At 52.1% G+C, this 27948-nt stretch overlaps 16 protein-coding genes across 16 annotated transcripts; 8 read left to right on the top strand and 8 right to left on the bottom strand.

Annotated features, from left to right (window-relative positions):
• Nucleotides 1-107: 107 nt before the first annotated feature.
• On the top strand, nucleotides 108-2097 carry B0H65DRAFT_421592 (Swi5-domain-containing protein; the record flags this gene model as incomplete). Its single annotated transcript, XM_062824349.1, has 4 exons — nucleotides 108-921; nucleotides 1226-1668; nucleotides 1740-1855; nucleotides 1932-2097. 4 exons carry the CDS (start codon nucleotides 108-110, stop codon nucleotides 2095-2097), a joined length of 1539 nt encoding a protein of 512 aa, XP_062684355.1.
• A 268-nt stretch (nucleotides 2098-2365) lies between these two features.
• Nucleotides 2366-2943, bottom strand: B0H65DRAFT_546128 (Ribonuclease/ribotoxin; the record flags this gene model as incomplete). Its single annotated transcript, XM_062829428.1, has 2 exons — nucleotides 2366-2574; nucleotides 2691-2943. The coding sequence occupies 2 exons, from the start codon at nucleotides 2941-2943 to the stop codon at nucleotides 2366-2368; spliced, it is 462 nt and encodes a 153-aa protein (XP_062684356.1).
• A 781-nt stretch (nucleotides 2944-3724) lies between these two features.
• Nucleotides 3725-4990, top strand: B0H65DRAFT_107309 (uncharacterized protein). The gene has a single exon (XM_062820512.1). The coding sequence runs from the start codon at nucleotides 3859-3861 to the stop codon at nucleotides 4591-4593; it is 735 nt and encodes a 244-aa protein (XP_062684357.1). The 5' UTR covers nucleotides 3725-3858; the 3' UTR covers nucleotides 4594-4990.
• B0H65DRAFT_107310 (uncharacterized protein) lies at nucleotides 4991-6250 on the bottom strand. The gene has a single exon (XM_062820513.1). It carries the CDS (start codon nucleotides 6054-6056, stop codon nucleotides 5388-5390), a length of 669 nt encoding a protein of 222 aa, XP_062684358.1. The 5' UTR covers nucleotides 6057-6250; the 3' UTR covers nucleotides 4991-5387.
• Nucleotides 6251-7019: 769 nt separating this feature from the next.
• Nucleotides 7020-8345, bottom strand: B0H65DRAFT_487999 (uncharacterized protein; the record flags this gene model as incomplete). Its single annotated transcript, XM_062827709.1, has 1 exon — nucleotides 7020-8345. A coding segment is annotated over one exon (1326 nt), but the record flags the coding sequence as incomplete, so codon positions are not given.
• A 1292-nt stretch (nucleotides 8346-9637) lies between these two features.
• B0H65DRAFT_488002 (glycosyl hydrolase family 61-domain-containing protein) lies at nucleotides 9638-10603 on the top strand (the record flags this gene model as incomplete). The annotated part of the gene is made up of 2 exons (XM_062827710.1): nucleotides 9638-10258; nucleotides 10334-10603. 2 exons carry the CDS (start codon nucleotides 9638-9640, stop codon nucleotides 10577-10579), a joined length of 867 nt encoding a protein of 288 aa, XP_062684360.1. The 3' UTR covers nucleotides 10580-10603.
• Nucleotides 10604-10637: 34 nt separating this feature from the next.
• B0H65DRAFT_488005 (uncharacterized protein) lies at nucleotides 10638-12138 on the bottom strand. The gene is made up of 3 exons (XM_062827711.1): nucleotides 11509-12138; nucleotides 11321-11437; nucleotides 10638-11180 (listed from the first exon to the last, which is right to left on the bottom strand). The coding sequence occupies exons 1-3, from the start codon at nucleotides 11780-11782 to the stop codon at nucleotides 10684-10686; spliced, it is 888 nt and encodes a 295-aa protein (XP_062684361.1). The 5' UTR covers nucleotides 11783-12138; the 3' UTR covers nucleotides 10638-10683.
• A 684-nt stretch (nucleotides 12139-12822) lies between these two features.
• On the top strand, nucleotides 12823-13552 carry B0H65DRAFT_586382 (uncharacterized protein). The gene is made up of 2 exons (XM_062830948.1): nucleotides 12823-13304; nucleotides 13384-13552. Exon 1 carries the CDS (start codon nucleotides 12911-12913, stop codon nucleotides 13277-13279), a length of 369 nt encoding a protein of 122 aa, XP_062684362.1. The 5' UTR covers nucleotides 12823-12910; the 3' UTR covers nucleotides 13280-13304; nucleotides 13384-13552.
• Nucleotides 13553-14424: 872 nt separating this feature from the next.
• On the top strand, nucleotides 14425-15534 carry B0H65DRAFT_586383 (uncharacterized protein; the record flags this gene model as incomplete). Its single annotated transcript, XM_062830949.1, has 2 exons — nucleotides 14425-14968; nucleotides 15134-15534. The coding sequence occupies 2 exons, from the start codon at nucleotides 14425-14427 to the stop codon at nucleotides 15532-15534; spliced, it is 945 nt and encodes a 314-aa protein (XP_062684363.1).
• Nucleotides 15535-15766: 232 nt separating this feature from the next.
• B0H65DRAFT_567970 (uncharacterized protein) lies at nucleotides 15767-17983 on the bottom strand (the record flags this gene model as incomplete). Its single annotated transcript, XM_062830380.1, is given in 2 exon segments — nucleotides 15767-17218; nucleotides 17228-17983. Coding segments are annotated over 2 exon segments (2208 nt in total).
• A 260-nt stretch (nucleotides 17984-18243) lies between these two features.
• B0H65DRAFT_456816 (uncharacterized protein) lies at nucleotides 18244-19572 on the top strand. Its single transcript, XM_062826320.1, has one exon. The coding sequence runs from the start codon at nucleotides 18606-18608 to the stop codon at nucleotides 19347-19349; it is 744 nt and encodes a 247-aa protein (XP_062684365.1). The 5' UTR covers nucleotides 18244-18605; the 3' UTR covers nucleotides 19350-19572.
• B0H65DRAFT_107357 (uncharacterized protein) lies at nucleotides 19512-20493 on the bottom strand. Its single transcript, XM_062820514.1, has one exon. The coding sequence runs from the start codon at nucleotides 20213-20215 to the stop codon at nucleotides 19673-19675; it is 543 nt and encodes a 180-aa protein (XP_062684366.1). The 5' UTR covers nucleotides 20216-20493; the 3' UTR covers nucleotides 19512-19672.
• A 180-nt stretch (nucleotides 20494-20673) lies between these two features.
• B0H65DRAFT_546138 (uncharacterized protein) lies at nucleotides 20674-20929 on the bottom strand (the record flags this gene model as incomplete). The annotated part of the gene is made up of 2 exons (XM_062829429.1): nucleotides 20674-20805; nucleotides 20882-20929. The coding sequence occupies 2 exons, from the start codon at nucleotides 20927-20929 to the stop codon at nucleotides 20674-20676; spliced, it is 180 nt and encodes a 59-aa protein (XP_062684367.1).
• A 603-nt stretch (nucleotides 20930-21532) lies between these two features.
• On the top strand, nucleotides 21533-23722 carry B0H65DRAFT_567977 (chromate transporter-domain-containing protein; the record flags this gene model as incomplete). The annotated part of the gene is made up of 4 exons (XM_062830381.1): nucleotides 21533-22014; nucleotides 22087-22256; nucleotides 22321-23588; nucleotides 23637-23722. Exons 1-4 carry the CDS (start codon nucleotides 21877-21879, stop codon nucleotides 23720-23722), a joined length of 1662 nt encoding a protein of 553 aa, XP_062684368.1. The 5' UTR covers nucleotides 21533-21876.
• A 680-nt stretch (nucleotides 23723-24402) lies between these two features.
• On the bottom strand, nucleotides 24403-25771 carry B0H65DRAFT_420756 (uncharacterized protein; the record flags this gene model as incomplete). The annotated part of the gene is given in 4 exon segments (XM_062824301.1): nucleotides 24403-24987; nucleotides 25004-25238; nucleotides 25291-25403; nucleotides 25478-25771. 4 exon segments carry the CDS (start codon nucleotides 25769-25771, stop codon nucleotides 24403-24405), a joined length of 1227 nt encoding a protein of 408 aa, XP_062684369.1.
• Nucleotides 25772-26179: 408 nt separating this feature from the next.
• B0H65DRAFT_537267 (uncharacterized protein) lies at nucleotides 26180-27370 on the top strand (the record flags this gene model as incomplete). Its single annotated transcript, XM_062829069.1, has 2 exons — nucleotides 26180-26384; nucleotides 26901-27370. The coding sequence occupies 2 exons, from the start codon at nucleotides 26180-26182 to the stop codon at nucleotides 27368-27370; spliced, it is 675 nt and encodes a 224-aa protein (XP_062684370.1).
• Nucleotides 27371-27948: the final 578 nt, after the last annotated feature.

A 27948-nucleotide genomic window follows, 5' to 3' on the forward strand; every position in this document is an offset into this window, starting at 1 on the left:
GACATCGTCGCCCTCAAGTCATCACAAACACACACGCACCCAACGCGGACACCCACGCCTTTTCTTCTCGAAATCCCGAACCTCCCCCATACCCAAGAACTGCCACCATGAGCGGGAGACCACCCCCTCGCAAGGGGCGCAGGGGCAACAACCACTCCTACAACAATGGCGGCTCCCGAGAAAGCGGCCCCCGCTATGCCCAGCAGTCCGATTACGATAGTGACGCCATCAACACCAGCTATGCGGTCCAGCCCAGCGATGCCGAGAACCGCATGTACGACCCCAAAAACTACGTGCCAGAAGTGGACGGGTCGGTTACCTATGTGCACACCACCCGTACCAACTACGAGCTCAACATGTCCGTGCTGAAGCGCTACGTCTCTGGCCTCCGCGCCATCCCCTTGACCTGCTCCTTCGTCCGGCTTTACGAGTGGTCTTCAACAACAAACTCCTGGGAACTGCGCGATGTCGAGGGCCCCATGTTCCTTTGCGAGTGCGACCCTATCGTCCTGCCCACAGGCCACGAACTACCACAGGTCAACCTCTTTGTGCTGAATCGACGTAGTATGGAGAATCTCACCATCAACCTGTCAAAAGTCGAGATGTACGAGGCCACCAACGAGAAGTTTCTGAGTCTGAAAATGGAGGCCGACGAAGCTGGCGGAACCGGGAGGGCCCTCGGCTTTCATTTACACAGCACCGAGGAGAAAGAGGGTCAGTGTCCCGTGGAGTATCCCGACTGGAGTCTTATTGAGGCCCAGTGGCAGAAGGCAAGGGCAGCCTTGAGCGCGGTTAATAACCAGGTTGTCGGGGCTCAGTATGAGCAGGGCATGCCGAACAACGGGGCTGCCGCTGCAGATTACACTCAGGCGCCAGCACCATGGGCATCTCTGGGAGCGTTCAGTGGAAACAGCGAAGGGAGTTCTTTGGCGGGGAGGCAGCTAAACATCAATGACCTCTTTGGCGCTCAACGGCATGGGGGAGGTTAGGGAGCTGAGCAGCGTCTGGCGGAAACTTGATTTCCTACAGCGAAATATCAAACATCAACAGCGATACCATATTGGTTTACATGCTATGCTTATATGCTAGCGAATCGGTACCGAGTATCTTGCCATACACTGTGTGAACTGCGTCCGCACAACTGTGCTGCTAACATGACTACCGATATTGAATGTTCGACGTTGATCGTCCTCTTCCCTTCTACATCCTCTTTTACTGACACAAGTCGACAACACCATCATGACACCCGCCAAACTTTCCCGAGCCCCAAGGCCATTGTCACAGTCAAGCGTCATTAGCCTGCCTGAAAATCTCGTTCAAGCTGCGCAAACTCAAATTGATCTCATCGCCTCGTGTCGGCTTTGGCTCGACAACCACACCTCGATCGGATGCAATGCTTCATCGTGGCGCGAGGTCAACGCCAAACTTGTATCCCATGTTGCTGAATACAGGATCCGAATCGAGGATTTGAAGCTAAAATACTTGGACGGAGAGCCAATTCGAGCCGAAAATGAAGATCAAGACGGGGCAATTCCCGACGATGCATGGAAGCTGCAAGTGCGAGAAAGCGAATCTGATCCACTGATGCTCATTTTAACGACTGGGGAGGATGACCCGATTGTTGAGGTCAAGTTCGAGAACCGAGATCAACTGGAGTCAGCTATGGGGGTATGTTTTATGTGTTGAAACGGCCATTCATGGACATGAAACTACATTCTGACCTCGTACATCGCGACAAGGACAAGTACTTCGGATATATCACCAAGGTGTTCCAAGCCTTTGAACAAGCCGAGTGGGATCTTGTCCAGCAGTTCCGTATGTCGAGGGAGATTGAGGAGGAAAGGGAAGCACTCAGGTATGTACTATCCATGGGAATTTAAATACCCCCGTCACCCACCAGGCAACCTGGATAACACTTGGAAAACCGGCAGTCAACCACCAGAGGAAACAGTCCAGAAGCACATCGACTTGCTAAAAGAGTACAACGACATGAAGGACATTGGCCAGCAGCTCATTGGCTTGATTGCCGATAACAAGGGGATGTCTATCGGCGCATTGTATGAAGATGGGCAGTACGGGGTGACTGCTGATGACTGAACCCACTTCATACCTCACCTGTAAGTGCACTCATTCACTGTTTGGAAGCAACATCCAATATGTACAGACTAGCAAGATTTGCACACCATGTGCTATGTACACCACGCCCATCAAGGTCCGGTCCAGTCCAGCTCAGCCCAGTCCAGTCCAGTCCAGCTCGATCCCCTCTTGTTCCATTCCGTTTCATCCCATCATCTCATCCATTCGTAAGGTATCATTCATCTCTCCTCCTATTCCTATTCCTATTCCCATTCCCAAGGGCGGTTGCTTACTTGCACGCAACAAAGTTGTTGCCGCTAGCACCAGTGTGGGTGATGAGCATATCCAAGTTGCCCTTGGAGTCAAAGACGACACGATCAGCGCCGGGAGAGCCGCCGGTGTAGGCCTTGCCGGACGACAGGATCGGGAACTCGTACCAGGGCTTGGCGGTGGGGAAGCTGAAGCCCTCGTAGTTGTTGTACTGGTGGGGGTAGGTGCCTGTTGGTTGGGTGGGTTGGGTGTTAGTATTCTTGCTTTAGAGGGTTGAGGGAGGAGAAGGGTGAGAGTGGGTAAAGCAAGGAAGAAAAGCAAGAGGGAGGGGGAAAAAAACGTACTGCTTCCAGCGGTGCTCCCAGAGCTATAATAGCCGTAACCTTTGTTCAGAGCAGCAGTGACGGCAGAAGATGTGTAGCAGACGGAGCCGCAGGTGTACTGGCAAGCCTGGGCAGTGAAGTCGCCAGTGGTGGTCTCGGCAGTGGGCTCGACGGCAACATCGACGATAGCCTCGGGGGCAGCGACCGGGATGGCGGCGCCGGAGACGGCGACGACGGAGAGGAGGGAGATGAAGGCGGAGAGGAGCTGGACCATTTTGACGGCTTGTTTGAGTTGGTTTGGTGGGATAAGATGAGATGAGATGAGATGAGAAACGAACGAAACGGGTATCACACGGTGGAACTGAAGGACGAGGACGAGGACGAGGACTGGTTCGATCACCAGATGACCTTGATGGCCTCGTTCTTATATATATCTAAAACTCCCAGGAGAGATGTCTTACGGACGTTCGGCCTATGAAGCATGTGTCGATCAATCGCTGGCATATCCCAAAAGGGAAGGTTCCTGCATCTTGAAATGTGGGTAGGAGCCGTCTAAGCAGGTGGGTGTGAGCGCCGTGGGAGCGTGAGTGGATGGGTGGGTGAGATTGCCGGATTAGGTACGCAGATCAGAAGGGACGATGGCGGGACTAAGTTACATGGTGAGCGGGTGAGATAAGTAAGTGTGTCTCCTCTCATGTGAATGGAAAGCATGGCGGTAAAGCGATATGTACCGTACACAAAGTCACCCACATGGAGGTATGGAGACAATCAGTCAGGTACACCGCGAAAGAAGAGACACGGGAGATCTCCTGGAGAGATCTCTCAAGAACTCCACGCATCAATTTGGGTTTGCGATAAGTGGTGATGGGGTTTCGCAGGTATGTACAAGACCGTTCAACTCTTGATCGTGACTGGATCATTACCCATGTCACTCACTCCTTTGATCCCCCCCCGAGCTCCAAACAGGTGCGTTTCATCCAAACATCTGAACAACCTTCCCCGCAATCTGCAACAACAGCGAATAACGTACAGAAAACGACCTCACAAATCTTCTAATTTCTATCCAAAACACAAACGACCTCACCGTCAAAACCCACGAGGAGAGACCACCGCATCTTGATTGGTTGCGGGTATCGAGCATCGGCTTCGGGGCAGAATCGACGACGGCCAAGAACACGCGGGTCATTTCATGCCCAGCTCTTTAGTACCGGCAGATCACCATCCGGATTTCATGGAGTCCGATCTCCGGCAGCGTCTACATAAAATAGTAACAGCGCTATTCCCACGCCAGCTGGCCCAGCAACGCCCGCCAGCGAATCAAGATGCGCACGAGCCGAGGAGAACGACCGCCAGACGGAGCGGCTTTCCAAACACGGAAGCTCCCTTTCGCTCCTTGGCTTGCCCTTGGCCGGTTGTTTCTTTTTTCCTTATCAAAACTAAAAGATGGGGAAATGCATGCAAGGTCCGTGTCCTAATCCTTGTCCACGAATTCATATTTCTGTCCAGCCATTCCAGTCCATTATCATCGCAACCTTCTTGTTTGTTGTTACGATTTGCGAAAGCCTTCATCTTCATTGGAATTACCCATCTACTCATCCACATCCAAGGTTTGAAGTCGTCCATGAACAAAGCAGAAAGGGGGGTATGCAGCGCGTTCTCTATCAACGGTCTACCGTTGCCTACTGGTCACTTTAAAGGGCAACTCTTCATGTTGGACTTCGGTGTACCTCGCTCCTTGAACCGACCCCTGTTTTACTTTTTGATCCTGTGCCTGATTCGGGTGCCCCGATTTGACCTTAGAAGTTGGGGTTGGGAGGAGGGGGGGTTGTTATCGCAACCCATCCTTTCTGCCCAAGAAAGACGCACACGCATGGCAGCAGTGTGGTTTTCTTGGAGTAGAAGTACCGCATTTTCTCAGTCGTAACGGAAATGCTTTGTGGATCATACTGGGATTATGAACCAATCCAGTTGACAAGATGCTGCATATGTAGCTAAGAGCAAGCTCAAAACACCTGCATAAGGTGTGGCCTTCCCCAAAGAGGATTTCCGTTATGAGTGAGAAAATGCGGTAGGTGTCATGTGTCGGATGTCGGCGACGAGCGATGAAAAGACGTCTCTTTTATCACTTATCAGATTATCTGACATTGCTTCTAGTCTGGGGTGGTGATTTATCCAGGTGTAGCTAGAGGTATCTTCGGCCTCATATCATACAGCGGCGGGACCTAACTATCTGCATTCTAGCTCTTTACTTACTGACGACTTTACGCCAACATCATCGCCCTTTTTCAATGGAAGGCGACGGCGTACAGCCCGGTCCGGACACTTTCCCACCTCGGTCTACTGCCTGCTTGACATACGTATGTCCAGAGAAGCAAAACCACCAGCAGACAATATCCGACACCTTGCCTTTTACCGGTGACTCTCAAGATATCGTGAGGTGACCCGATGTCAATGCATCTGCTGAACCGCCAGGGTTCACAGTCGATAGTCGATAGCCGATATGCCAACTTCACCTTTACCTTCCTCAAGGCCCATGAGTGTCTCTACCGAAAGGCCGAAAGACAGATGACACATAGAAACTCTCCCACATCTTGATATCAGGATGATCAAGTCTCGTCGAGGTCGTACGCGGGGGGATGACATCTGGGTAAAAAAAAAAAAAAACATCGTCAGTAATCGTCAACGCGCTCGAATTAGAGAGAAGACTGGAAAGGAATTCTAGCCCTTGAACCACTTACTTCTATCATTGACAAGAGCCTGAGGGTAGTTAACGAACTTCTCGCTAGAAGTGAATGCTTCACCCCCGACTCTTTCTCGTCTCCTCCTCTCATCGACATCGTCGTCGATAGGGAGAAAAACAGGAACAGAGATATACCCCGGGCCCGTAGCCGGAGCAACCGGCTTCCCTATCTCTGAAGGCAGACAACTTGGTTCACTGACGCCGCCGCCGCCGCCGACAGGTATACACCGAGCCCCAGTCAACGCAAAGGTAGAAGAGGTAGTCCCATCGCCATTCGCCTCTGTAGAAGAACCCGGATTATTGCGTCCTTCTACTCTCATCCCGATCGGCACCAACTCCCCATCCCCATCCCCATCTTCTTCGCCATCTTCCTCAATCGCCTTCTTCAACGACATCACCCTCCCTACCAGTATTCGCTCCTCCTCTATACACCCCGCACAAGACTTTTCTAGGCTGTAGTCGATGACGGGTGGGAGGAAGAGCATGTCGACTATGCCGCATTTACACGAGTTGTTGTTGTTGTCCTCCGCCTCCCGCAATATGGAGTTCCCAGAGGTATCAACGTCGACGGCCCTGACGGTCCTCACTATTTTGCTCTTGTGAGTATCTCCTGGGCAAAAGACTCGTTGGCGGTAGGTTTTGCACATTTTTTCCGTCTTATTCAGGGGCAGTGTTGCTTCATTTCGACCAGCGAATGGTCAAGTCAAATCGGTTGGTTAGTTGGTTGTCTTTTTGGTTGGATTGTATGCAGAAGATTGATGATTTTGAGTCTGTTCGACTTCACAGAGTTGAACGAGTAGGTAGGTACAAGTTGGTTCTGGACGCCCATCGTGACTGCCCTTTGTTGACCGGATTCAACATCCGTCACGTTGGCTAACTGCCCTGGTCAGGTACCTACCTTGGCTAGGTACCAAGGAAGGGGAATAATGCACTTCCTCTCTTGATCGAACAAAGACGCATGGGATTCATTGTCGTTACTTCTATCATTTGCAGTAGTAAGACCTCCCGCTAGCCTTGCATAACATTATAACTGACACGCTACCCTCAGGAAAAAAGAAACCGGAAAGCACATTGACCATGACCGTGATTACAGATTTGCAAAAACACAAAAGCCACCCCATAAGAGCGCCATCCCAATAGCAGCGGTAAGAGTCTTTCCAGCTGCCCCGGACTTTGCTGCAGAAGGCGACGGTCCGCCCACTGTTATTGTCGAAGTGGCCGTGAACACACCACCACCACCACCATTCTGACCCAGTGAGGTGTTTGGCGACTGAACACCCGAAGTGGCCGTGACCACACCACCACCACCACCACCGCCACCACCATTCTGACCCAGTGAGGTGGTTGGCCGCTGAACACCTGAAGTGGCCGCGACTACACCACCACCACCATTCTGACCCAGTGAGGTGGTTGGCCGCTGAACACCTGAAGTGAACGGAACGCTATTCGTGGTCGTTGCGCCTTCCCAAGCGGCAGGCTCGGTGCTAGCCGTCGGGATCGGTGTTGCCGTTGAGTTGCTGGGGTTGAGAACACTGGAGAAGATGAAAGTTGTTAGCCAAATAGTATGAACCAGGATACCTCGAGGGGAAAAGAAATGGACTGACTCACCAATCAACAACATGCACCACCCCATTCTCCACCAACACATCACTCTTGACCACCCTCGCCCCATTAACAAACACCTGCTTGCTAGTACTTCCACTTCCACTTCCACTTCCACTTGTATTATCATCATCATCATCATCATCATCGGCAGCCGTCCCGTCCCCCGTGGACGTCGTCGACCCATCAACCACCCGTACTTTGACCGTCCCCCCTTCCACCGTATCATAGTCTTTTTCAAACTCACTGGCCCCCCCATCTCTTCTCGCATTTTTATCTTGATCATCTCCATCCCTTGTGTCACTGCTATCACTCTGCTGCTCCAACAAATCACTATAAAACACCTTCCCCTTTTGGCCCTTCAGCACGTGATACCCCATAATGTCCGCCAACTTTTTCTTGTTCATGTCCGACACCACGCTGCCCACCAGGTTCCAGGCCTCGTTGGAGGGCACGAACATGGTGATGTCTTGTTGGGTGTTGAAGAGGTCTGTAAGGTTGGCTCTGCTTAAAGCGCCGACGGAGGCGGTTAGGGAGAGGATGGAGGTTTCGTCGTCGTCTCCGTTGGTTGATGAGGAGGAGGAGGAAGAGGATGATGAAGAAGAAGAAGAAGAAGATCTGGAAGGGCCAAAAGAGGCGAGGGTGTCGTTAAGTCGTGAAGGGAGAGAAAGCACATGGTCGATTATGTGAATGGTTCCCCCGGAGAAATTGAAGTTGGCTTGGGTTATTGTTGATTTGGTTATTGGTTGTGAACCGCCAGACCCGGTAGTGCCGGAGTAGAAGGAAACCACATCACTACCACTACCATCACTAGAAGAAGAACTCGAGGAGCGAGCTATAACCCGTTGTCCACCGGAGACGTTGGCGTAGGGAGTGCTGTTCGGCGCTAATAGGGTGGGAATGAAGAGTGAGTTCCCATCTATCCCGCTCCCATCACCACCCACACTATCATCCCCCCTCCTCCTCCTTCTTCTCTTTGCCGCCGCCGCCGCAGCACTACCACTACCACCACCAGTACCAGCAGTCAAGTTACTCGTCCACCACACCCCCCTCAAAACATGATAATCCCAAAACGCCTCCACCAGCTCCGGGTCTGAGTTATCCAAGTCGTCCAAAGTGACGGCGGTCAGCGCGTCGTTGCTGGGCGCTAGAATGGTGATGTTTGAGGTCCCGTTGATGGCGGCGAATAAGGCCGGTTGGGTCTGGATGTAGCTGTTGAATGTTGAGAGGCTGTCGTTGAGGGACTGGAGGGTCTCGGTTAGAGTTTGGGCGGAGGCGGTGGGTAATGTGGTGGTGGCTAGGGCTATTGTGGGAAGGGTGCGTTTGGGTTTCATTGTGGTGTTTTGGGGATGGAATATGGTGTGGTGGTGATAGCGAAATTTGGTGGTGGAGGAGTGATGACGGATGTCAAAGATGTTCACGATGTCGGGGGCAGACATGGAGTAGTGCTGGATACCTAATGGACGGGATACTGTCGACGAAACAAGCGTTTCAAAACATAAGATGAATCTTGACATCGTTATAGTATTCCACCTACTAACTTTCCACAACCGATCTCTAACCGAACAAGCTTGTCATCACTCCCTCGTCATTATCCCTTCTTCCATCTCCCATCATCCCAAAGTCTCTAGAGGGCTAGGTTGAACCCTTCCTGCGTCCTCCTATGCGAAGCTAACTTACAATGAGTGATCTTGAGTGAAGTCATCTTGATGACATTATGGGAAACTTGGAAGGGGAAGGAACCGAGGGAATGGGGGGAAGCTCGAACATGGGTAGTTTCTCCCAGATAAAGTCAAGACCTCCATCCCTCACCAGGAGTACTTCCTTCCAGCTGGCAGCACAAAGAGAGTCAGGAGAAAAAATCAGGAGAAGAGACTCGCAACCCTCACACGACCTGCACATATAATGTATCCCGTCACGGGATTTTTGGACCCTCCAACGGATGATTTGCCTCCTGAGCCGTGGCTGTGGGATTGAATCCTGCGTGATGTTGGCATCAAGTCGGCAGAATTCAGGGAAACTGTACCTTGCATGCGCATGGTGGCTAGGTGCAAGCACTTCTGTAACGTGCGTGCCTGCCTTGGATGGTTTGTTAATCGGTTCATTTGGCAGGCGGGAGTGGCAGGTTACTCTGACATCCAAGAGTTTCAGCGGCGAGTCGCTCTTTCTTGTGTTGCTCTCCATTGTTGGGTTCGGGAGGCGCTAATGAAGACTACTTTGCTGGTGTGTTTGGAAGGAACGATGAAAGGAACTAAGGAAGGACTGGAGAAGCAAAATTCCGGGGCATCCGTTCGAACAGAATTGCTTCTATCATTTTCAATTCGCTCTATGCAAGGAATAACATGTCACACCAGGTTGAGATACTTTTCCTCCACCTTCATCACCCTACGTTGAACGAATTGGGATCGCTAACTGTTAGACTGAAATACCACAGCACGATGCCAACGTCTTGACATTTCTTGACAGCCCTGTCAGTGGCTTCAACAAAGCCGCGAACCGCTGATATCGTCCCCATAGAACAAACACCAAGAAATCCAGGGAAAAGATCACAAAGCCACCAGAGAAGACTCAATCCACCACGAGCAAGTTCGAGCAAGTTCCAACCTCATCCTCCCCTCCAGCCACCATGAAGGTCCTCGCCCCTCTCGTGCTCGCCAGCGCGGCCAGCGCCCACACCATCTTCTCCTCCCTCAAGGTCAACGGCGTCAACCAAGGCCTCGGCGAGGGCGTCCGCGTGCCCACCTACAACGGTCCGATTGAGGACGTCACCTCGGTCTCCATCGCCTGCAACGGCTCGCCCAACACCGTCGGCTCTACCTCCAAGGTGATCACGGTCCAGGCCGGCACCAACGTGACGGTCATCTGGCGCTACATGCTCAGCACCACGGGCGACTCGCCGGCGGACGTCATGGACAGCACGCACAAGGGCCCCACCATCGCCTACCTCAAGAAGGTCGACAACGCCGCCACCGACAGCGGTGTTGGTAATGGCTGGTTCAAGGTCCAGCAGGACGGCATGGACAGTAGCGGCGTCTGGGGCACCGAGCGCGTCATCAACGGCAAGGGCCGCCAGAGCATCAAGATCCCTGAGTGCATCGCTCCGGGACAGTACCTCCTCAGGGCTGAGATGCACTCGGCGGGCAACTATCCTGGTGCTCAGTTCTATATGGAGTGTGCGCAGCTTAATGTCGTTGGTGAGACGGGTGCTAAGACATCTTCGACTGTTAGCTTTCCTGGGGCTTACTCGGTATGTACAACCATTCTTACGCGGAGTGTCATAGATGTAGGGAGTGAGATAATTGCTAACAGATGTGTCTCACAGGGCTCTGACCCCGGAGTCAAGATCTACATCTACTTGCCTCCCGTCACCTCTTACACCGTTCCCGGCCCTGATGTGTGTTCACTTGCTAAATGCTTAACGGCATACGAGTGGGAAAGTGGTAGCATACTGGTGAGAAGGAGAAGAGCACTCTTTGCTTCATCTTGTGTGCACAACCTTGGTGGCATCACTTGGTCAAGCAAAAGGGATTCCTCTCACTCCGCATTGTACCCATATTCTTGTACATAGCTTTGCTTTTGCCCAACGCTGAACATAACTCATTGACAAATACATCCCTCACCCATTACCCCGTTCGCCAACCTCCATCTTTGATGAACTTTCAAGACCTCTCCCTACCCCTCCGCCTTCCTAAAATTCGGCGCCTCCCTCCAATACTCCTCATCCCTCAACTGATGCCTCCTCGTCCACTCCTGAATCCTCTCAAAGCTTCTACACTGATGTTCCACATCCCACAACAACGTAGTCCCATACGCCCTCTCCCTTTTACTCATCCCCAAATACTCCTCCGTATACCTCTCCTCCCCCGTGTTCTCATCAATATACGTATAATTCTTATTCCACCAATACGTCATCGCCACATCGCCATTACACATAATCGCCTGTCTCAAAAAATCCAAACAGTGCGCCCGGTGGTCGTGGTATTCCACGTCTGAGGTGTTCGGATAGTAGTGCCCTCGCCAAAAGGAGCGCCGGATGATGTCGAGGCAGTGCAGCTGGTGGAACATGGAGACGCCGTAGATGTAGGAACCGGGAGAGTAGTATATTTCGGAGGAGGGGTAGCCGAGTTTTTGGGAAGCGGAAAGGGGGAGGCGGACTATGCCGTCGCTTGCTGTTGGGTTTGGGTTGGGTTAGTGGTGAGGACATAGGTAGGTAGGACTGGGTTGCAAGGATGGAAGAAGGGAAGGGGAAAGGGGAAAGGGGAAAGGGGAAAGGGGAAAGGGGAAAGGGGAAAGGGGAAAGGGGTCTTACGACCAAGTATGGACTCCCACGCTTTATCGACGGAAGGAGAGGGGTCCATTTGGAAGACCCGGTCGGGGTGGAAGCGCTTGTTTTCGTACTCGATTACGCCGTCTTCGAGGAGGGGTGCTAAAGTTGCGGTACCTATCGTTAGGTCAAGAGTCCTGATAGATGCCCGGGGTTTTGAGTCTTGAACTTACAGTATGGAGGTTTGGGTGCTCGGTAGAACGGGGACGAATGTATCCTCCATAGCGCGTGTAGATAGAGGCATAACAGCCCGATACTTAGAGCTGCATTGATGGTGAGGAGAATCCTCGCAGGCCTAGGCCACTCATCACGCAGTGACCTCCAGGCTCTTTTTAGCTTTCGTTCTCGGAGGCATTGGTGTTGTTCGTAGCTGTCGGGTGTGGAGTTGGAGTGTAGAAGAGACTCCGAGGAGCTCTCGACGTCGGGGACCTTTTCGTACAGCATCATACAATGTGTTTTGACGGTGAGTTCGGAAGAACTAAAGAGAAAGGCAAACTGATTGTATTGAAGGTTTTGCGATTGATACGGAGAAGTTGGGTAAAGTGTCTGATGCTGCTTTTAAGCTCTCAAGATGAGGAGTCCTCCCGTCGGACCACCGCGGGCATAGGACCCGGGGGAGAGCTCAAAGCGGACATATTCCATAGTGTCGAATTTTTATGTTATTTCATCACCAAATTATGAGCGTAGAGTACTGATCGTTGGTTTAGCTTACAGTGGGCAATTCGATGTCGTCGATGTAGCCGTTGAAACTGCGTGGTGTATCGGAAGGTACGAGTGTTGCACCTGCCCCTGGTCAGCCCGACAAACTCTGTGCAACGGCTGAAGCTGACACAACATCGATCTGACATCCCGCGCAACAACCCAAAAACGTGCATCGGTTACTCCAGATTGTACTCGGATCCTGTCAGGCAGAAGTCAGGTGCTCTGTAAGTCCTGTCCCCCCCCGTTGTCGCTCGGAGCCAAGAAGAATCGAAAGTATGGTGAAGCTATCGCCATCGGATTTTGACCAATCGCATTCCACGCTCCAATTGTTTGAGTGTTTTCTCTATTGAACAGCTGCGTGAGGCCAAGACGGAGTGTCCCTAAAGGGGTCAATACCGATTAAGATGTGTTGTTATCTCGGTATTCCCGTTGACGGCGACTTTACCACTTCCTCTGTTCTCCGATCAGGCGGTAAACGTCAAGATGGATGCAAAGCTCCATTAGGCGTTAATTTGCTTGGTTGCAAGATCTCTCGATGGCGAATATGTCATCTCCAAGCGGAAAAGCCCAGCAAAATTCACTCTGAGGAGCCGAGGATCTGAGTGTCCAGAATGGCATCGGCTTCTCATCGTAGGCCGCCCATCACCGTAACCGCCGTTGCATTTCGGGGTCGGGCACTTCGCTCGTCAAAGACTGTCCAGCATCAAATGTTGCTGACGGGCCCTTGAGCAAACGGGTATATAAAGAGCCAACCTCACCTCACCTCTTTCCCGAAAGCTAGGTTATCACCATCAGCATCACCAACCGTCAACAACAACCTCCAAATCTCAAGAAAAATCATCAAGAACAACCACAGCTACCTACTCATTCAAAATGCACCTCACCACCACCCTCTCTATCCTCACGGCCCTCGCCGCCGCCTCCCCCATCAACTCCCCTTCCAACCCCAATTCTGCACCCGCAGCAATCAACAAGCGCTTCGAAGCCAGTGTCCCGTGGATCTGGCGCCCTAGAAAGACGGATTTCGAGCAGTTTGAAGACAACGAGGCTACCAACAATGGCGCTGATGCCGCTGATGCCGCCACCAACAAGGTCAAGCGGTTCGAAGCCAGTGTCCCTTGGATTTGGAGACCTAAGAAGACCGATTTCGAGCAGTTTGAGGATGGCGCCGGTAATGCCGATGCGGATGCCACTGGCGAGACTCCTGGTGCTGTTGAGCGTGCGGAGGGCGAGGAGAAGTGAGAAGCTTCTAGCTGGACACTGCCAGGTGAGTACCTCCCACTAGAGAAGATCGTTGTTTGTCCGAGGAGCAATACTTTATGCTAACCTGGAATGTTTTGCCTCAGCGGTGGTGATCAACTGGAACGCTTTGGTTTGGGGTTGATGGACATCCTGGTGAGAGTGTGTGTGACGGCGATGGGAGGGATTGAATGCGTTGGTGGATTGGAGCTTGATAGCAGCTTCAGAGTCTGGAACAAAAGGGTGAGGGAAACACGAGTATTGCCGTCATTGAGGTCCCGAGTGCCGTTGTCAGTCAACTTAATACACACGGTATTTTCCTCTCCCAATGCTGGTATCTGGTGTGAGTCTGAAAATGTTCCCACACTGCCCAAGTCACATCCTAAGTAACGTGAGGCAACGTCTCGTGTAAACCTAACCCCAGGGACAGCGGTATACAGTCCAATGCTGGTTTGTTTGTTAGCTCTGTACCCCGAGTAAGACACATGTCAAACCATCCTGAACGCCGCAATGGTACTTTAAAATGCATAAATAATAGTCAAAAACAGATTACTAGTATCTGATTTGACGTGTTTATGTTAATTTTAAGCCCCCCTTATCGAAAACACATCAACTTGTTGTTGAAACGCCTGGACAAGTTGACCAGAGGTCGCGAGCTAACAAACAAACCAGTATCGGACTGTATGTAAGGCATGCAGCAGAGAGTGCAAACCTCTCATCTCAGCTTCCTTCCCCTTCCGGACTTGGTGTAACCCTTCATCCACTCCTGATTCGCCGTTGTTGCCCAGGCCCTTCTCATGCAAGGGGATGAGTGAGCCATTGAGACCCTTAGGTCACCAAGGCAAGCCTCAATTCGATAGTCCCGATTCAACATCAGCGGGCTGGGCCATCTGACAGTAATGGTGATGTGACATGACGCCCCTGAGAGGCAGTTGTGGATTAGTGATATCGAACAGGGCTGATGGATAATCGCATGTGATTCCCATGTCTCTCTCGAAGGCTCACGAAATGGCTTACCTGTAGGTATCTATTACCTCTACCCACTTCCCTCCAAAAACGATTATGTCTGGTCATCTAAGGGAGACACTCAAACTCCCAAGCCCTTCAACAGCAGCACCGTCATGTCCAAACCTCTACCATCCACCAAGATGGCCTCAACCTGTTTCTACCAACCGCTGGAATCCGAGAAGAATCATCCCTTCTCTCGCTCAACACCACCTACACCCCCAGAATCATTCGCCCTCCTCTCCCCCATAGTCAGCACCCTCCTCCTCTGGTCCGGCGGGCCCTACACCCTCCTCCTTCAAATCTCCCACCCCTCCATCGCCCTCGGCTCCTGCAAGCACTCACGCTTCGCCCATACAACCCCTTCCAAATCCTCCTCCAGATCGTCCTCTTCAGACTTTGAAGTAACCCTTTCCCGCCTCCGCCGCACCTCCGCTTACATCCTCGCCGTTTCCCTCGGTACACCGGAGCAGAAACGAGTGATTGTTGATATAGTGAGGAAACAACACGCTTTTGTAAGGGGGAGTGGTACTTGTCAGTGGAAGTCTGCACATGGCATGATACCGAGTGAGGAAAAGGGGATGGCGCCGGCGGAGAAGATTGTGAAGACCGCGAAGACGGTGGAGTACGATGCCGCGGATGGGGAGTTGCAGAAGTGGGTGGCTGCTACGTTGTTTTTGGGGGTTTGTAAAGCTAGGGAGAGTTTTGGGTGCTGTTGGCCAGGGGCACACTGGTCCTGGTTTTGGGCTTCGAACAAAAGAAAGTCGAGGGGAGACAAACAAAGAGAAAGAGAAACAAGAGACGAGGGAGAAAGATGGGAGTTATGCAAAGCGCATAAAGAGTACGCGGTAGCGCTGGATATGCCAAGCGAGATGTGGCCTGATTCGATGGAGAAGTTTGATGCGTATGTCGAGGAGACGGTGCAGGAGAGGCTGGTGGTGACGGAGGAGGCGAGGAAGCTGGCGAAGATACTGCTGTGGGATGTGAGGGTGCCGTGGTGGATGAGGTGGGTGTTGCCGATTGTGAGGGTGTTTATGGCGTGTTGGTTGCCGTCGGGTTTAAGGGAGGGGTATGGATTGCCGGATCCGAAGGAGTGGTGGGTGTCGGGGTGTTATTTTGTGCTGGTTTGGGTTGTTTCTTTGGTGGATTTGGTAATACCCAGGATTGTCAATGATGCGGTGTTCGGGTTGATGAGGAGAGATAGGGAGAGGGCGGTGGAGGGAGTTCAGAGGACGGATAGGTGGACGATCTGAGGATCTGCGCCGTTGGTTCGTCAGGAACGGAGATTTTTTGATAGTTCAAACACAAATTCAGTTACTATGGCTGACACCATACCTCCTCGAGATCTGGGTATGTGACTATCCTTTCGCTCACCTGCATGCTTAATTGTTTATCCAAATTCCGGACTTTGTTTTCGTTTCTTGGCTCATATCTTTCATTCATCTCCTCCCATTAATCCCGTCTGGGCCTACCGGCACATGATTCTCACTTCTCCGAAACAAACATCGACCCCATCCATCCGTATGCCCGGTTCAATCTTCTACCAATCCGTCTTGCCATCATGAAGGTAAGCTTCCCCTTAGGATGCGGCTCATGGAACTGGATGGCCCTCTCAACATCCAAGTTGGTCGGACGAAACTGCCACACTGATCCATACAACTTCTCAGCCATGAACCCGGTAGAGGTTATGGCATGCAGGAAGTCGTTCCAGGGAATCTCGCCAGGGCTGGAGGTAATGTTGGGATTATAAAACAGCGTACGGAAAACCTTGATGGATCTAGCATCAACGGCAAAAATAGGCTGTTTATCCTCGGTCAAGTCCGGGGTGGGGGGTTGCTCCGTAGCGGTAGGCTCCGTTGGGGCGTTCGTCGTTCCACGGGTCTTCACCTTGATCTTTGGAGACGGCGTTGGCTCGGGTTTGGGGGCTGTGAGTCCAAAGAAGAAAGAAGAGAAGGGGATGATCAGGTCATCCACATTCGCGACAGTTGGTTTCGCCCCTTTGTCGTCCGCAGTCGGCACGGAAGGCTCAACCCACTCTGGTGTGCGTTGAAGACTACGCGATTGAGTAAGGAGTCTTCTGACGAACGTGTTCTCAAGGTTGTTTGCGTCCTTGTACATGATTCGGTCGACACCCTTCCAGAATTCGTCGAGGTTGCCTTCTGCACTTCTCAGAGCCTCCACATTCTCCTTGGTGCGGCGCTTGTCGACAGGGTAGAAAAATCTCTTACATGCAGGCTTACCCAGCCGGACAAGTGAGTAAAACCTGCCCTGCTTCTCACTGGTAGCCCTGACAATAGCTGCCCAAGGCTTGCTAGTTTCGGCAAACGCAGCCTTGATGCTATCCTCATGGTCGATATCCAGAGTCTCGAAGCTGCGGGCCCATGGTTGGTAGCAGTCAAGCTGTCTCATACACTGGGTGATGATGGAAAGCTGTCCGATTAAGCCAGCAACATAGGACGAAATCATCCGGCTAGCTTCCTTCTCTGTTTCCAGCAGGCGCTCCAACTCGTCCACAATAATGGGCTGCGAGGCTAAGAACAGATCCATACCGTCCTCCCACAGCGTCCTCAGAAGCCAGACCAACCGCTTCTCTACTGGATTCATCTTGTGATTAGGGTTGAAGGCGACTGCGACCTCGTTCAGATCCCTGAGTGACCCCTGGGCTCTGAATGAGAGATATCTCATGGGCGGCGATGACATGACTGTTTGTTTCAGTTCGCCAAGAACACCCTTGGTGGCCTGGTAAAGGTAGAAACGGAATTTGAGCAATGCCTTCAGATACTCCTTGGGCAAATCGTCCTTGACTGATATGGCCTTTGCATATTTTTCCTGGAGAGCTTGCAACTCTTTTGCTTGGCGATGAAGCTCATTGTATACCTCAACCTCCATGTACGCCGTGTTGACAAGACTGGACAAGATACGTGACCAGAAAACCTCCTAGTTGACTGGATAGGATTTGCCCCAGCGGTCTTTAAGAGTCTCCGGGCGATGTTCCTGCAACTCGAGGGCTTTGTCGACGAAATAGTTGGAATCCTCACGTAGGGACCACAAGTGATCTTCACTGGCTGCTGCTTGAGCGCCCAGAAGCGACTCAATGCGGCCAAAGTCAAGTTTGGCAGGCACTCGGTAAGGGGCTTCGGCAGCCAAGACGGCAAGAGAGTCGAACCCGGTGGTCTCACTTTCTTCTTTCATGTGTGGCTCGGGCTGGACGGGATATTTACTGCTCAAAAGCTGGTCTTCGGGGATCTCATGAAGAATTTCGGTGCAGCATTTAACCAAGAAGGAAAGGAGGCGGTCCTGGACTTCCAATACGAGCAGCCCTTCACCGGGCAGGAACTGCCTTTGACTCATGGCCAACTCGAAGTTGCTGGGGTGCTCGTCCCAGGACAATAGCTTGCCATACTCGTCGGGGTGCTTCTCATCGACGCCGTTGAGGATCATGGTGTACTCGTTCAAGAAGATGGGGACCACGGCCTTGGTGACGAAGGCGAATTTTGTATTGGTGGCATCGATGCCGGCAAATGTGCAAGGGTGATGGCGTCCACGCGAGTTTAGCAGCAATGGCAGTAAGCGTGGACGGGAGAGATCCTCTTGGTTGATGTACGGCCATATGAACCAGTCCCTGTACTTGGTGCCCATCATGCGCTGTTGCTCAGACTCTTTGAGGAAGGCCTCAAAGTCAGGACGATGGTTGGGGGCCATGTTGGGCCAGGCCTTGAGCAAGATCTGGAGACGCTGTGCCTTCTTCTTCTTGGCCCAGCGCTTTTGGATGGTGTCTTCATGTCGTTCAAGAATATCGTGCAACTTGGCGTATGAAGCGAATATGCTGTCACGTCTCTCTTTGGCACAGACAGGGCATATAAGAGAGTCCAGATTGACGCAGTCATCTGGGAGAACTCTCCCCGATCATCATCATGAAGATAGTCATTGAATCAAGTCATTCCATCTACGCTGGTTCCCACGCATTAATCAATCAGTTTGGTGTGCAGAAGAAAAGCTGGCAGGGCCAACTAACCAAGAAACTGACCAAGACGAAGTGTTCCTTCCTCAGGAAGGATGGAAAACTCTGCTGCTGCTGCTGGATGTTTTACCCTCCTTGTTGGTTCCTCTCTGCTTTTGTTCCTCTTCTCTTGTTCCTCTTCTCTTGGTTTTGGTTGCCATCCGTACATTGGACACCATGCCCATCACAACCAGAGCGCAGGCTGCGACAGCCCACGAGCACAACAATGCTGACGATGGCGATGAGAAAGGATGGTGGAGTGAGAGCGACGAGGAATGATGGAGTGAGAGCGACGAGGAATCCAAAACATTCGAAGCAACGCTCATGGGAAGAGCGTATACCGCCTATCGCACCTGGGCCAGTAAACGCAAATTGCAAGTCAAGCAGCACCTTCCAGATAGGAAATCACTTCGGACTTACTCTGCCTCGTTGAATTGTGACGAAAACCTCCAAAGCATCCTAGAGTCATCAAAGCCTCCAACCTTGGACAAACTAAAATCGTTGCCGGAATTCGCAAACACCGACGACCACGCTTTTGTCGTATACCTGTTGATACTCGAGAAACCTTCCGAATACCAAGCCAGCGGTAGCGGTTCTCATACCCCCTCGCATCACGGATCGCAGGATCAAACTTTTACTACTGCTGCTACTCTCCCCATCAAGCCCGTCCAGACCGGTCAATTTGCTACTTCCAACCGTCCCATGTCCCCCGCATCCACTACTAGCCAGTCTAAATACGCCGCCGCCCCCGTTGAGGCCGATCCTTTCGCTGTCAATACGGACGCTAAGGCGAAGGAGGACTTTGAGAATGCTTTCGCTAGCTTCCAGAACTTACATGCTAAGCCTACTATTGCTACGGAGATTGCAAAGGCTAGTGGGTTCTCCAAGTTTGACTCGGAGTTCTCGCCTATTTCTGAGCTGGAGTGGGACGATGAGAGTGACTCAGAGAGCGAGGCGGGTGAGACGAAGGGCGGGTTTGGATTTGATGATGATTTCGCGCCTGCTAGTCCTGCGGTCAAGCCTCCCTTCTCTAACGCAGCGCTAGCTATCAAAGGGAATACAGAGTAAGGATGAAAGCGGAAAACCCAGACAAGTACGCTCAGGTACTTGAAAAGGAGCGGGAAAGGGACAGGCAGAGGTACAAGGATGGAGGCAACGTGAAGAGGCGCGAGTGGCACCTTGCCAACAAGGATGAAGTTAATGCGAAAGCAAGGGAAAAGTACCTTGCCAACAAGGATGAACGCAATGCGAAGACAAGGGAAAGGTACCTTGCCAACAAGGATGAACGCAACGCCAAAAGAAGGGAGAAAAGACGAGCAAAACGGATGGCGTCCGCATAGCAGACATCAACCGCAAGTTGACGAGGCAGTTGAAGAAGGTTATCGATAGTTTCAGTTGTTGGGGCGGTGAAGGAACGGTACAGTAAGAATAGACCAAATATCGTTTACCAGCCTGTACTGCTTCAGTCTCCCCTTTATCTTGATTATCGGGGTTTTCTTGACCACTTCATCGTGCGTGGCGAGCGTCTGGGCGATTACGCGGTCGAAGGTTGTGAGGAGGTGGTTGGTTAGTTTGTGGGTTAGGGGGGCGAGGGACTGCTGTTGCTGTGGCTGAGACTTGGGTTGTGGTCTTGAGTTTGTTGGCGCGGTGGGTGAGGAGGATGAAGAGGGGGTGCTGGTGCTGGTATTCGTGCTGATAGTTGGAGATGAGAACTCGGTTGTGGTTGTGCTGGTGGTCAAGTCGATGGGGTCAGCTGCTTCACTACCGGCGGGCTCACTGCTTAGGTCAACAGGGTGGTCCGGGGCGACGCCAGGGATGATGGGGAAGCGGCCGGCGATGATGAGCTCGTCGATTGCTTCGATTAGGGCGCTGCCGAGGCTGCCATCGCGGTAAAGCGTGAAGTACTCTTTGGGATCGCTGGGGTCTGACGACATGTTTGGCTGGAGTTGGCTTGCGTGTGGCAATTACTTGTCCTTTCCGAGCTTGACTTGCTGCTCAACTATTCTGGTTCGATGGGTGGCATTTTCACGACTTTTGCGTGGTCGGGGTGGTTTATATACCTGAGATTCTCACGGAAATTGGGAATGAGCAGCTGGGAGAATGGTCAATGGGGCTGCTGGGTAACGCTCATATATATGAGGGCCGTGATCCATTGAAGCCCCGACTATTGAGCCATTGGTATTGTCAAACCGCCTCGTGATTCAGCTGCTAAAGGTTTCGCGGTCCAGGTTCCGTCCAACAGACCTTGGTCGATGCGAGGAGGGTACCGCACTTGAAAATTTGGTGCCACTGTCGATAACAAACAGGGGCATGAGTAAATAAGCGGGCAATGAACCCAGCCTGCTCTTTCCATCTCTCGCAAGTCAAATTGTTCCCACATGAGATGAACCCTTCACTTACTGGGCCACAGCAGTCTCCAAAGGCTCTCCCAGTCCCAGTCAGCGCCGCTGGAAGCAAACTGCGCAGGATCGTTGGACTCTCGTCGAGTGATGCGGATCCAGAAGTCTTGCATCAAGCACAAACCCTGGAAGTACGCGTTAGTCGAGCGTGATCGTACCTTTCCGATGACCGCCCCAAAGAAACGAAACAACAGTACTCACAGGATGATAAGCCACAGCCGCGGGCTTGCAAGCATCAACGATCGACATGTCGAACCTCTTGAAAAGCTGTTTTGTTGTTGTCCCATGTCAGTCATCTCGTCGGTACCTCTCTCCATCATGTGCGAAAGCATCTTATAGTCCGGAGACCGTGTCGACATGGAATCACTAAAAGCCATGTCGATGCACGAGCATGGGAGGACGATATGTTTATGTGACATCCGCGAAGTACGTGGAAGCTGGCATACGGGCTATGATAACAAACTGGAGGCTTGAAACTGGACATTATACTTACATCTATATAGTATAGCCGCCCGCCTAATCAAGTTCGATAGACCGCGGAGGGTATATATATCGGTAGTAGTGGACACCTGAAGTTCATGATGCGAGCGGAATGGTGTTCAAGGCCTGCTGTAGTGCTAACAGTGATAGCACTGGGTGATGACCCCGGGACCTGAAGACAACGTGTGCCAGTGGTAATGAGTTCCTCTAACATGATAAATATCGAAGACGGACCCCCAAATTTATGAAAAAAAGAGTAGTACAATTAAACTTTGAAGGAGGCACGTCGTCGGCATTCAAGACCTTATTGACAGGGGGAAGATGTCCAAGAGGCTCGGCATTCATTCCGGCCCATTGAAGCACGCACGTGGCGCGGGCCCCGCAATACCTTTTAGGTTCGCCGAAATGGAAGGCGTGCTTCAGGGCTGACAGCGCTATAAATTCCTTTCATCTCCTCTTCCATCCTCAAAGACGTAACAACTGGAATTACTTAACATCATCATCTTTTTGGAGTCTCGAAAAACGGTGGATGGTTGGACACTGGTCCTGTCAAAAAAGCGGCAGTAACACCAAACAAGCGCCGTTGTTACAGCACAGTGCAGCCCCGCACCACTGCAAACACCACCAAGAAAGGATCACCACTTCCGGGCGGGGACGTTACTGGGGTTACATTCAACGACAGATAAACAACGAAGGGGGAAGCTCATACGATAACGATGTCACCTCAACCAGCAGAACCTCTTGACCTCGCCGGTCGTGCGAGATCGCTGGCGTCGCGAAGCTGGAAGGTCTTCCGATTCAACTGGCACTTGGGCTTCACGGCTTTTGGTGGGCCGCCGGTCCACTTCAGGATAGTGAGACTCAATTCTGCTCAATACGTACTGGGAAACCTGCAAGTCCATGGGCTGACGAGGAGACGATAACAGTTCAATGACAAATTCGTGCAAAAGACAAAATGGATCGATGAGCAGGTGTTCCAAGAGCTCTTCAGCGTCTCGAACGCCCTCTGCGGACCAGGTAGCACGAAGATGTTGTACTGTATCAACTTGATACAGGGCGGATTCCTTGCCGCCGTGTTCAGCTTCTTGATATGGAGGTAAGTCGCACCATCAAGCACTCACCAGATTACCGTGAACGACAGACTAACACGGCGTGACCAGTTTACCGGGTGCTATAGGCATGTACGGCCTCGCCGTCGGCGTCTCCAAGATCGACGAAACCCTGCCAAGGCCAGTGTATGCACTGCTGTCGGGTCTTAATGCCGGAACGGTCGGTGTCATTGCCCTTGCTGCTGTTGAGCTGTCGGAGAAGACCATCACGGATCGGCTGACGAGAATCCTGGTCTTCCTCGGCGCTACCGCTGGCATGCTGTACAATGCGCTCTGGTATTTCCCGGTCTTGATGCTAGCATCTGGCATCGCGACGCTTGTTCATGACTTGAGGTGGATGCACCAGCCGGTATCGGCGATACTTGGTTTTGGTGCAAGTCTCAAGGGCAAGCTCATCAGGGCATGGCCTTTTGGGAAATGGCCTGGATCAACTTCAAATGCGGGTGACGATGATGCCGCGCCGCAAGGGCGAAGGAACGACGCAGATGACGAGGAAAGCATCGAAATGTCGAGCACGACAAAAGCGACGGCGACGGCATCAACCAGCTCCCAAGGGACCCAGCTGTCTGACCTTCCAGTGACCGAACAAGAAGCATCCACATCCTCCACAGCCGAAAGCGAGCCACGGATTATCCCAAGCGAATTTCGACTCGACTTTTCTTGGAAGATCGGTACGGCAATCATCGCCTGCTTCTTCGTCACCTTCATTGCCGTTATGGTCACCCGCGGCGTCTTCCCAAACCCGCCTGGACTTCCCCTTTTGTACCACTTGTTCGCTAATATGTATCTTGCCGGAACAATCATCTTCGGTGGCGGCCCTGTCGTTATTCCTCTGTTGCGGGAATACGTCGTTGCCGAAGGTTGGGTGAATCCCCGTGACTTCCTCATCGGACTTGCTCTGATCCAGGCCTTCCCCGGGCCAAACTTCAACTTTGCCGTGTTTCTGGGGGCCTTGACTGCCATCGGTAGCGGCAATAACCCGGTAGCAGGTGCACTCATTGCCTGGGTGGGCATTTTTAGCCCGGGTCTGATCTTGGTACATGGTACCATGGGAATATGGAGTGCAGTGAGAGGCAAACGATGGGTCAAGGCTATGCTGAGGGGCGTGAACGCTGGCGCAGTCGGGCTGATCTATACCGCCGTCTACCGGATTTGGTGTGTTGGCTACATTGATGAGGGCTTCCAGTTTGGGAAGAGCTTGGGCGATGACCCGTGGTGGGTCGTGGTGACGGCGACGAGCTACGTCGGTGGGCGTTGGTTCAGCCTCAAGGCGCCTGTAGCAATCATGCTTGGTGCAATCATGGGGTTGATCAGGTATGGTGTTGTGTCCGCTTGAGCGATACTCTCTTGTCACTGAAATTTATCAGCCTTAAGCCTGCAACAGCGGGCAATACCTAGGACCGGCGAACATTGTGATGATATGAGGGGCGCCGACGCGACACGGAGCTCTTGAAATGGATTGAGAAGGATGTACCAGCCGCTTATATGGCTGTAGAAAATGCCAGGCCTGATGTTGCGGGAGCTTCGGCCAGAGGGGGGCTTACCAAACATGAAGTTGTTGTCGTCGAGAAGTTGTTGTAACAGGATGACGAGATGGCAATCGGTGGCGGCAAGTGGAATGTTCTTGTTGGGGGGGGGGGGGGGGGAGGTTTCGGCGGGGCGCTTGGCGTTACCGGCCCGGCCCGGCCCGGCAAGCTGTAAATCGGGGGTTGGTACTTGGTAGCGCATGAATCTACGGCCGTGGGCCCATGCGAAACCACTGCAACAGGCGGGGTTGTGCTTCCGCGATCTTTCCATTTCTCATCTCAAAATCTTTCACCATTATCACCTCCTTGCTGAGCCATCATACACTCGTGCTTTCGATGGATTTACGATTATATTGATGTTATCGCACATAAAACTAGAGCTGTCAAAGCGAACCTACATAAAACTGTGGTCATTTGAAACCTAACACATCGGCATCAACCGTACTCCGTCACCCAACGTGCCGAACCGAACTGAAGTGTTGGCAAAAAGATTGTATAGCTCCAAAGGTGGTGGTTCACCTTTAAATCCTGAAGAGTTTATTCACCTGCCCGTCGCCTTTGTCTCCGTGCGCTTCTTGGTCGGTTCCTCTTCGGATTCGTCCTCGTCTTATTCCTCCTCTTCGCTAGAGGTATCCGGGGGATCGCTTAACTCGGACGAGTCTAACTCCGTCGCCTTTGTTTCCTTACGCTTCTTGGTCGATTCCTCTTCGGATTGTTCCTCCTCTTCGCTATCCGGGGGATCACTTAACTCGGACGACTCTAACTCCGTCGCCTTTGTTTCCTTACGCTTCTTGGTCGATTCCTCTTCGGATTCGTCGTCGTCGGACTCTGACTCTTCGATATCAGCGAGAACATAGCCCTCAGTCCCCGTATCAGTTCTTTCCACCCGCTGCCGAATCTCGTACCAGTCGACTCTCTCAAGCGTCCGCACGTTCAAGGGCTGCAACTTCAGGTTCGCCTCAACCATCTTCTTCGCCACCTTATATCGCTCAGGATTTCTCTCCTCGAGCTGCTTCAGCTTTTCTGCGAGATCGGGAGGCCCGTAGACCATCATGAAAACCATCACGCCGCAAGTTGAACAGTGCCGAAGGCCGTTCGCCCGCTGATTATACAAGTACTCAAAGGTCTCGTTGTATGCTTCCTCGGGGATGAAAACATGATCCTTCGAGGGATAGATCCCGACGAAAGCATCCTGAGGTTGGGTGAACGCAATGATTAGTAACTGTTGATGGCCGCGTACAGATACAGGTGCTTCTTACTCTCACACATGAACTGCAGTTGTCCTCTTTTATTGCCCATAGCTTTTCCAGTCCTTGTCCGGGGTTTTTCAGCTCAAACTGAACTTTCCCACAGTGGCAGCTACCATTGTACAGGACATCTCGGCCCAAAGGCAATGGCCAGAAGGGTCCTTCCTCTTCGAGATTGACTGTCTTTATAACCGACCTGGGAAACTGGTTAGTGATCTTGACGTTTGCTGGAAGTAGTGTCTTCATACTCAAGGAAGAAAGGTTTGACACCCTGAATAGCCCGCACATTGACCAGCACTTGTCCCTTCAGAGGTCCATACGAATGCACGCCCACCACTCCTGTGCCACAGTCTTTACAGAACTTCAAGATGTTCAGTTTCAGCAACGCGCACTATGCTTGATTCAAACCCACTCTGGATACCATCGGGCTCTCACCTGATCCCATACCATTGGGGTTTGATACTTAGTCATACACCCATCATCTCGTGTCCACTTCAATTCGCCCTCGGATGGCGTTGAAGGGCTAGGAAGCCATATATACCCCTTCTTGGAACAGAGAGTGCAGGTGCATCTCACAGCTTCGTGGTGGAGCCTTCGGCCATCGGGGAGCGAATACTCGAAGCGATACCGGCCGCAGTGGCAGTTGCCTTTGAGGACTGTACCGGTTGTGTCTGTGATCGTCTCCGTCGGCGATGCAGAGCTCGCGATCGTCAACGGCGGAGTGTTCATGTTGGAAAGAAGATGGCGGAAAAATGACGACTAATGTTGAGTTCGAGTGGAAATGGTTATCATGGAGCGGAGAATGTCGGTTGGTTCCAACATACATACACAGCCCCGGAAAACACAACATGGAAAGCCAAAAAGGGAAGGTGAAACCATCCCACCACAAAGGTAGTACCAACCCTTACTAACAGTCGTTCCTCCCGGGCTTTACCCGACCAGGCCATGTTTGCCGGCGACCCCCGGATTCCGAAGGAAGGCATCACTGACAGTGACTATCTACACCCCAGCTATTCCCGTCTATACAAACAGTATGGGAAGGAGCATGACTGAGACTCATAGCGATAAACGTCCACGGGACGCTTACACCTGAGGTAGGTAGCATGCCGACTCGGAGCCGATCTTACGAGATACGCCATGGTTACATCGAAAAAAGCTTGTCTCAAACTGGGTTGTCCTTGCGTCCCTCGCTTACCTTTAACGCCAACGCAGGTCGCTATCACTGCCTATCAAGGTCTAGAGAACCGCTTCATCAGATTTCTCACCGTTTTCCCCGCTCAAAACGGAGAAGGCTTACTCGAACCGAGTATTGTGACCTCCCGACGCCGCATCGGCACGGCGAGTAAACCGAAAAACGACGACAACTCATCATCCACAGCATCATGAGCATGCTTTGAGATTTGTGGAGACGGCGGATTGCCTCAGAGAAGTCATCTCTCCTTCCTAACCAGGACAGATGTCGGCCTTGCCCATGCAGAGCAGGAGCCGCGCGAGGTCTCTAGGATCTCGATGGAAATGATGGAAGAGCGGAGATGGCTGATGACAGAGCGACAGTTGCTTTGAAGGATGAGCTCTAGGGTGATCACGGAAGGACGAACCCGAGCCTTCAACATGATCTGTGCAAGGTTCAACTCCAGTGGTAGGCCGAGAGCAGCACTTGCCGAAGCGACCAGACATCTCCCCAAGTGAATCTTAGCACTTACGGTCCGGTCAAGTTCAGCCCACTCTTCTTGCACACGAACTGTGGTTCTTGGGATTTAAGACCATCCGACTCCCCATCCAGGGCAACAGAGAACCCGTCAGTACCATCACCACTCACTCAGATACCCTCCAATTCAATCCTCTCTTTCTTGGCCAGACTCAGATTCTCAAGGCCCTTCCACTTCATACCTTCCAGTGACAACAAAACTTCAACCAATCCCTTCCCAAGACAATCAAACATCCTTAAAATGGTTCTCCGCCCCCTTCATCCTCCTCCTTACCAGCGCCACTGCCGCTCCCCTCGCCAACAAGCAAGCCGGCGGCGACAACAGCGCCCAAGGCGTCGTCACTTGGGCGGATGTCGGCAAGCGCGATGGCACCCACGGCGATAACAGCGCCCAAGGCGTCGTCACCTGGGCTGATGTGGGCAAGCGGGACGGTGGCGACAAGTCTGCCCAAGGTGTCGTTACTTGGGCGGACGTGGGAAAGAGAGACAGCACTCATGGTGATAACAGCGCCCAGGGCGTTGTTACCTGGGCTGATGTCGGCAAGAGAGATGGTGGTGACAAGTCCGCCCAGGGCGTTGTGACTTGGGCGGACGTCGGCAAGCGGGAGGAGGATGCTTGAGTTCCACCTTGCTACTGCTGCAGGTTCTCGGTAAGCATATGTTCAATTTCAGGACTCATATGTGGTACCTTGCTAATCATTGCTTAAGTGATAGACAAAGATCACGGCTTGGACAATATCATGAGGGAGTATCTGGACGAAGAGGCGTAGCGCACATTTGATGGGGACGGGAGGCAAATGGATGTGTTGAGGCGAAGAATGTTTGGTTTTCTTGAAGGGCATGAGTAGAAATAATTGCGTACACTTATTTGGTTCCAGTCTCTTAAGCTAGCTGTGCTTGATCTCATAGGAGTCAAGGAGTATGAGATTTGCTTCCAGTCTATCATTCAAGCGTCATGGAGGTACTTGACATCAGCACAGTTACCATCATCTAACAGACAACTTTGACGTATTTGACCAAGTGAAAAGTAATATGTCCACACTAAACCGTAGGCCAAGGTATCAGTAGGTGATCTACGGTGCAAAGTCCAAAGGACGTAAGAGCATCTGGTCCAGAGAGACGTGACTAATGAACACTGTTCCGTGTGGCACTTGCGACTTGTGTGCCCCAGCTTTCCAGCGGCAGGACCCTCCCTAGA

This window comes from Neurospora tetraspora (genome assembly GCF_033439725.1).
Source record: "Neurospora tetraspora strain CBS 560.94 chromosome Unknown B0H65scaffold_2, whole genome shotgun sequence".
NCBI lineage: Eukaryota > Fungi > Ascomycota > Sordariomycetes > Sordariales > Sordariaceae > Neurospora > Neurospora tetraspora.

Bases quoted from the DNA above. Each gene is read 5' to 3' on its own strand.
- B0H65DRAFT_586382 (XM_062830948.1), top strand. From the start codon at position 12,911: ATGCACCTCACCACCACCCTCTCTATCCTCACGGCCCTCGCCGCCGCC.
- B0H65DRAFT_107310 (XM_062820513.1), bottom strand. From the start codon at position 6,056: ATGTGCAAAACCTACCGCCAACGAGTCTTTTGCCCAGGAGATACTCAC.
- B0H65DRAFT_107309 (XM_062820512.1), top strand. From the start codon at position 3,859: ATGCCCAGCTCTTTAGTACCGGCAGATCACCATCCGGATTTCATGGAG.
- B0H65DRAFT_456816 (XM_062826320.1), top strand. From the start codon at position 18,606: ATGGGAAGAGCGTATACCGCCTATCGCACCTGGGCCAGTAAACGCAAA.
- B0H65DRAFT_488005 (XM_062827711.1), bottom strand. From the start codon at position 11,782: ATGATGCTGTACGAAAAGGTCCCCGACGTCGAGAGCTCCTCGGAGTCT. The intron at 11,438-11,508 runs GTAAGTTCAAGA...CCGCAACTTTAG, and splicing joins AGCACCCAAACCTCCATACT to CACCCCTCCTCGAAGACGGC. The intron at 11,181-11,320 runs GTAAGACCCCTT...CAAACCCAACAG, and splicing joins GTGGGAGTCCATACTTGGTC to CAAGCGACGGCATAGTCCGC.
- B0H65DRAFT_107357 (XM_062820514.1), bottom strand. From the start codon at position 20,215: ATGTCGTCAGACCCCAGCGATCCCAAAGAGTACTTCACGCTTTACCGC.